Source organism: Rhagoletis zephyria, unplaced genomic scaffold (assembly GCF_001687245.7).
Source record: "Rhagoletis zephyria isolate East Lansing unplaced genomic scaffold, Rhagoletis_zephyria_1.1 Rzeph_scaffold_21853, whole genome shotgun sequence".
NCBI classification, from domain to species: domain Eukaryota; kingdom Metazoa; phylum Arthropoda; class Insecta; order Diptera; family Tephritidae; genus Rhagoletis; species Rhagoletis zephyria.
The window spans coordinates 1-7,564 of record NW_016178911.1 but is presented as its reverse complement, the minus strand read 5'-3'; the positions used below and the strand labels follow the sequence as shown (position 1 = coordinate 7,564).

Genomic DNA, 7,564 nt, shown 5'->3' with positions numbered 1-7,564 from the left:
GGTCGTTACGCTCATCAGCATGCAGCACTACCTCAAAACTGCGCTCGTTATCCAAATCCAGCATTTCAACTTCAATCCACTCCTCGAGCGGCATTAAAACATCAGCAGCAGCAGCAGCCGCAGCCGCAGCCGCTGCCGCATCCACGCACAACTGCCGCTGTTCCACAGCCAAGGCAACAGCATCATGCTAAAATGTTTGCGCATTGCGACACACGCCACACCCCAGCGCGAATTCCTCACCCGTTGGTGGATGTATGACATGCAATGGACACTCATCGCCCATCAGTTGTTTAGCCTTCGGGCCAGCCGGACATTGGGGCAGCTTGTTTTTCGGTATATTTGTGAGGCGCTGAAAATCGTCGTGGCAAGTGTCGCAAAAGTGTGTAGTGCCAAAGCAGAAAAATACCGCGACCGAGCAGCAATAGCGACATTTATATTCTAGAAAATCTGTGCCATGTTTGGGACACATTTGTGCACGAGCCACATCCGAACAACCGCCGCAAACGAGTTCTTGTGGATCGAATATTTCGCCAATTTCAGCATCGCAACGCGCCTCACCGCCATAGTAGGCCTTCTGACACTTGAAGCACACATAGTAGGCATAGCGATCCATGGCCAAGTTGGTGACATCCTTCGAGTCGGTATCTTTGACGATGCCCTCATATTTGAGTCTAAAAAAACATAAAGAAAAATTACATAATTTTTGGTATTTATTGTGATTTTGAAATCACAATCAATCACTGACCGCATTAAAGCCTTGCGCTTAACATCCTGCTTAAGCGAATTAATGGGCTCCAAAATATCACCGAGCAAGCTGTGTTGTATATCCGCCTTGCAAATGGGGCACAAAGAGAAGCCAAACGTAATGCGTGGTCCAGCCCAGCGCCGCTCTATGACAGCTTTGCAGCAATGATGGTGGAATACGTGGCCACACTCCAACTAAACTCAAAATTTAATGAAATTTAATAAAATTTTATAAAGCTCGCACACTAAATCTCCTCTCCAAACCCACCTGTATGGATGGCGCGCATGAGAGTGCCTCCACAAAACATATCATGCACATATCGTCCGCATCCTGCGTCAACTTGGGCTCATGCAGCTCCTCGGCGATTTTATTTTCACGTGCATGGCACACATGCTGCAGGCAGGGCAAGCATTTCTTCTCATTGGCCACACCGCCGCATGGATGGTCGCACGATTTTACTTTCATGCACGAATTGGCCGCATGCTCTTGACACTGTGCATCAGCGCAAACGTTTCCAATTTCCAGCAGACCTGAATTGCCGGTAATGCCACAGAAACGACAACGACCAACTGCCTCCTGGGGTCCGGATATTATGGTGTGACTGCCATCGCGGAATTCGACCATTGCTTTTAGTGTTTTCGAATCGGCCAAAGCGAGCAGCCAGAAAAGTTTGGTGCGGCCACAGGATTCGTGCAGCTCTACGCGTATAGCTTCTTCTTCCTCCTTGCAAACCTAGAGAGCGAAATATTAGTTTATTAAAATGTAAATAGCAACACCACAAAAAAAAAATGTTTTTGTCCGACGAGACTAGTCAATAGACATTAGGTCGCTGAATCCGAATCTAAAATAAGGATACTTAAGCTGGCTAATTTTTTCTTTCTTACCTCAAAAACCTTAGCAAAATAAAATTGATTTTTTTAGGTATAGTAAAAAAATTTGTAAATCTGACTTGCTATTTATATAGTTTTGGTTCGTGCTCCGAACAATATTTGTTTTGTGGGGTTCCGTAATTGATGGAAAATGTAACAAATCCTCACAATGAAACTCTTTTGTTTGGCCAGTAAACGAAACTAGTCAGTCCTAAAGCATATTGGGTTGCTGAATTCGAATCTGAAGTAGAAATTCTGAAGTTGTTCGTACAGATTTTCGGTCGCTCGGAATCAAGAAAGGTGGTGTTTTTTAACCTCAAAAAAGTCTAAAAAAAACAGCCTTTTTTTTGGAGATTAGACCAGGATTGCGTGATTTAAAATCCTTTTTGATTTTAAAATCCTTTTTGATTTTAAATTCGCTAATAATTAAGAAATCTATTTGATTTGTGATTTGATTCGTCAACCAAATAAAAAATAAAATTTATTTGTGATTTGATTTGTAGAGCAAGTCAATATGATTCACCAATTTTTAGTAGGAAAATCACGAATTAAATTAAGCCGCTCGATGAATCAAATTACAAATAAAACCTAGTTTTTATGAAAATTAAAAACCTGGCACAAGAATCCAATCACAAACAAATTATATGTTTTATTTGTCCGTCGAATCAAAGCCCCAAAAAAAATATTATGAAGCTCCAAAGAAATGAAAAAAACATTGTCCGTCAAACGATACCGCATCTAAGGGCTTTATTCGAATATTGGCTAATTTTTATTTTCTAATCCGGGAAAAACTTCTATATCCACACACTTTGTAGAAGGTAAAACGAGCTATTTTTTTGATTTGAATTTATATTTCAAACTCGAACTCAGCGATCCAAAATCGATACAAATTGGCAAGTCTCGGGCGTGGAATAAAGAAATACAAAGGGTAGAAGTATACACCAAGCTTATCGGGCCTTCAGAACTTTAATCAGCTTAAACAACTCATAGCTGAAGGGGGCGCTGCAACCTAAAGAGCTCTGTACGTTTGAAAAGCTTGGTGTAGTATTCCACTGGATCACCATAGGTTCAATAATCGTTAAATAATACGCAGAAAGATGAATCTTAGATACCATTTAGGGTACGTACCCTTCGATCCACTATTTACTCACCGTTCGCTTATGCATTCTTGTTTTTCGATTCAAATGCAAAAATCGATCGCAATCGCCACACAGTGAACCACAAGTTTCGCACTGAATTATGGCAGCAGTTTCACCATCGTCGTGATTGGTGCACATTGGACGCGTATCGGAAACCTTGGACCACTGACCGGACGATAGTTTCTCTACATGATCGCGATCGAGCACACAAAGACTGGCCAGCGCTAGCCACAGTGTGGCGGTCTTCACACAATGTTCAGGATTGCGGAAAATCTCATCCAAACGAGTCAAATTTAATACCGACTCAGCTATGGCTGCCTTGGTGATCTGAGACCATTTATCGCTTAATTTGCCCTGTTGAATACAAATAAAGTTTATATAAAATTTATTTTTAATTCAATTTTCAATACTCACACTGGCCAAATCGCGCACCAGACTGATGATGCTTTCCGCCTGCTTGGTTGAGATGACACCATTCAAGAACCAACGCTGATTAAGATTTTTCTTCGTTTCTTCTCTTATTCGCCTTCAATGTTGAACGCCCCAGCTCGTATTCGCTCGCTTCCACTTGTTGATCGAATCGAAATGGATGTGTTTTGCCTGCAAATTCGCCGGCATCCCCATCTCCGCCGCCCAGCTCGCCATCAGCATTTACCTTTGTCTTCTGCGTTTGCTTCAGTAGATGTACCGACAAATCAAGTGCATTGCAGAGACGTACAAATGAAGGTGTTTTCTCGAGACTCGGTTTGCTTGAAGTACACTTCACCTTAACTTGCAACTGCAGCGCCTTGGCGATGACTGCCAAAAATATATCCAGCAAACCCAAGCGATTCATATCGAAATCAGCAGCATTCTGGTGTGCAATATTATAATCTGCCGGCGGCAAGCGCTGTACGCCCATCAACTCGGCAAAGCTCTCCGGTGAAATTTCGGGCAGTATGCGTCGCAGTAGTGCCGCTACCTGACGCTGTACGCGATCACTGCCTGTATGTAGCAGCGTCAACAAATCCTTGAGTAGCCCATACTGATGTGACAGATAGGAACGGCCCACAACGCTGCCGGATAGCGCCAGCACCATGCTTAGCATCTCGAAACAGTAAGTGTCGGGCGCACGATAGCGCTCCGAACTAGACTCACTCTTCGGTTCACCCGTCGAGGTGGCAGATGTTGTGGTGGCGTGCGCATCCTTGAAACAATTCGCCAAATTTACAATTTCCCAATCTTCTTTGGCGCGATGCGCTTCCTTCTTGATCGCGTGCACAATATGCACAATAACCTGTTTCTGCAGATGCGAGAGCTTACTACGCGAAAATAGTATACCCACCATGTGTTCGCGTAGGTCCAGCGAGTCGGCAAGCATTGAATTGCCGCTAGAATCCATGCCGAGTATAGAGTGGTGGCCTGCCTCGGTGGTTGCGGTGCTGATCAATTTACCAAAGACTTGACCTGCAGTTGAAAGCGTTAAATAAATAAGCAAATGTTTTCATATTCTCAACCCCCACCCTCTCCCCCCCCTGGAATGAGGAGAACTCACCCGTTATTAGCCGGAAGACGCGCAATGTCTCAGCCTCACAGATTTGTTGTTGTATGCGCACTGCATTTGTTAGCTTCAAATTGGATTTGAGTGTGTGCAATTGACCTACTGTTGCGCCGCTATTCCCACCCGCACCGACCGTTGCTTGTAGTCCACCATATTGCTCGTTCAATTGCTCGTCCAATCCGCTCATGACGCTCGGTAGCCCAAGTAATTTGATTTGACGAACACGCAATGTATTCTCTGGTCCATGAAACTCCAAGCGAAAGTGTGTGTACGACTCGTTTGTGATTTTGGCGGATATCCAAGCGCACGCTTTTGGATCAACGTCCACGGATTTGATTAGATTTGTATCACCCAGCGATTGGCCAGCATAAAATACAACATTCAACACCTTGTTCTAGAAGGAAAAGTGCACAATGCATTGTAAAAAAAAAAAGTTTAGAATTTTTCAATCATTTGCTCTGAAAGAAGATCATTAATTTAGGCGGGCATACAACAACTAATAGACACGCTATCTACTTTTACTTACTAAAATGCTGTAAATGATAAACTTTTGATTTCAGAAAGAAATTTTTTCTGAGCAGAAAGAAATTTCTAAACAATTTTCGACGAGTCTTCCTAAAGTTGTAGCGTCTCTTCTGAGTAAGAAGTATGCTTTTGATTTCAGAAAGAAATTTTTTCTGAGCAGAAAGAAATTTCTAAACAATTTTCGACGAGTCTTCCTAAAGTTGTAGCGTCTCTTCTGAGTAAGAAGTATGCTGGCCGAACCAATGGCCAGAGGAAGAAGCCCAAGGAATTGGAAATTTAGCCTCCTCTTAAGCATAAGATAAATATTTTTCACACTGTATGGGTAGGCAATTAACACCATCCATCGTCGCTCTACGAATACCGCCTTAGTGGTCAACCACTACTAAACTAATACAGAAACATATGTGTGTGCGGATGAAATGAGAAGAGAGCCCTCAAAGACCTACTAGGTCGACGGTGGCGTAACCAAGCTTTTGCCTTCTATCAGGCCTTTATCCAACACGACGAAGGACAATGACTGGGTGTATACTACACTCGGAGATTGTACCATGTCGGACCCGAAGAATTGCGAAAGCTATTATATCCGATAATTTAAATTGCAATCTTCGGCGGACAAAGTCCAACGACATGTCACCAGAAGGCAGCGCGAACCGCCAACACCAGCGCACCATTTGCGTTCAGTGCAGTGACAGTTCTGCTGGTAATCGAAAACGTTGGCCAGGGTGGTCTAATGCCTCATGAGAAGTAGGTTTCAGTAGCTTTCTTTGAATTATCTCTGTCTGAGTGGACGAAACTCATCGATATATTGCAAGATCAATCCAGAAACAGAGAAGAATTAAAAGGGATTTCCGCTGTTTAGGATCCTCTCTCCACTGCTGTTGGATTTGTATATATATGTATGTATGTATATCGAAACTCCCTCCTCTGTTTCAAAATTAAAGACTATCTCTCACACCTTTCCTGCTTCTTAACTGCCCCGACCGTAACACTTTCTTTTTTGCAATCAATTGCAGCTCTTTTACCAATGTTCACCACAAGCTGATGTCTGGAGTGAGTTTCTCTTATCTTGTACGCTGACGATTGTTCAATATTGGCGTATTGAATTGATGGCCTGTCTTTGAAATGAAATGGCTATATCTTTGATCTTTCTCGTTTTCTCAGTGGACGGAGCCTTACAGCTCACGCAGGAAGCATACGAACATAAACTTACTAGAAGTAGAGTCCGCTACATTAGGAGGCGTAAATACGAAGTCATGGACGAAATGCAGACCTAATTCCCATGTAACTCTGGCGCAACTAAGTCTGTTTACTGCAACTTACTTTACGCTCACCCACCCGGCCTCGGCGCCGATATAACCAGCACATGCGCGGATTCCTTACACGGGGACTAGGAGTGGTTTTGCTGATCTAGGCAAAAAAAAAAATAGATCTAACTTCCAAACGCTGGTTGAGAATGCAGATGAAAAACGGCACCTGAATCGTTCACCATAGTTGTTGTTCAAGAAATTTTACTTATTGTTAGTGTACTTAGGGCTGCTTTCACTGTGACAAGCGAGAGTAAATTCGTCACTGTGAAAACAGCTCATATTCTTAAAAACTAAATTCATCACTAACCTGTATATCCCGGCTATTGTCGATGTGCACCAAAACCACTTTGCACGAATATGACAACTTATTCATCGATATTTCAATGATCTTGCATTTGTTGCGATCCTCCTCATCACTTTCCCAAAAAGTTTCGGTCGAATTATCGGTCAACGATTCGGCCATGGCCTGACGCGATGACACCGTCACCTCAAACATGCCATTCAAATCGGAGTAGCATATAATTTTAGCACCTGCTGGCGGGCCACCTGCAACACCCACAACCGCACCACCAACGCCTCCAACACTCTGCAAATTATGTTCCACATCATGCATACCCATTGAGTTGCCACCACCCTCCACTGCTACCGCAGCAGCCATGCCCATGCTCGATACAGCCATAACATCATCTTGCTCATCGGATTTCGAAAGTATCTTCGAAATATTACCGAATACATGCGAATTGTGTAGAAATTGATGATCCGTTTGGCGAAAGCGTATGCCGAAGCATTGTATGGCGATGCGTTGCAATGGTGAGCCAAGTGGCAAATAGAGTGTGAGATCGGCAACGGATTGTAGGAAAACGTGCAAACTTTGCGTAATTAAATGCGAGAAACGACCACTGATCTGCGTGTAGGTGACCGGGTGCTCCAGTGCTGGTTCAGCATCTTCGTACTTGCCATCGATCATCTCAATTGCCGAAATAGTCAGCGAACTAACAAACCACCACATCAGATCGTGCAGACAGATGCTCTGTGTCACCGAACGCAGCAGCCAATTGAGTGCTTGTAGCGAATAAATGCGGCAGGCGGCAATGCGTAGACTGCGTTTCATGGCATAGCGTAGTTTCTCCAAATCATGTTTTTGTGTAATAAATGCCATGGCCGGACGTTGGAGTAATACGTTCACCTGTTGTGACAACTCCAAATCTAGCAAAGTGGATGATGAGTCCTTATCGCGCACACCGCTGGGCTTTAAAGTGACATTACCAGCCGAATAGTTATATTCTTTGGTCTTGACGCCACCACATTCTGTGTTCATTGGCTTTTCATCGTTTTCATTACTCTCCCTCTCCGGTTGTTCGAATGAATGCTGCTGCGACTTTGTTGCACCTACACCGCCAACATCTGCATTGACCAGTCGCTGCACGGCTGGATGGACA

General features: G+C 43.7%; 1 protein-coding gene across 1 annotated transcript; it reads right to left on the bottom strand.

The window, feature by feature from the left end:
* Positions 1 to 6: 6 nt before the first annotated feature.
* On the bottom strand, positions 7 to 7,551 carry LOC108381241 (E3 ubiquitin-protein ligase highwire-like). The gene is given in 8 exon segments (XM_017637657.1): positions 7 to 671; positions 746 to 939; positions 1,013 to 1,477; positions 2,766 to 3,107; positions 3,168 to 3,271; positions 3,273 to 4,199; positions 4,288 to 4,687; positions 6,433 to 7,551. Coding segments are annotated over 8 exon segments (3,927 nt in total). The 5' UTR covers positions 7,444 to 7,551; the 3' UTR covers positions 7 to 187.
* Positions 7,552 to 7,564: the final 13 nt, after the last annotated feature.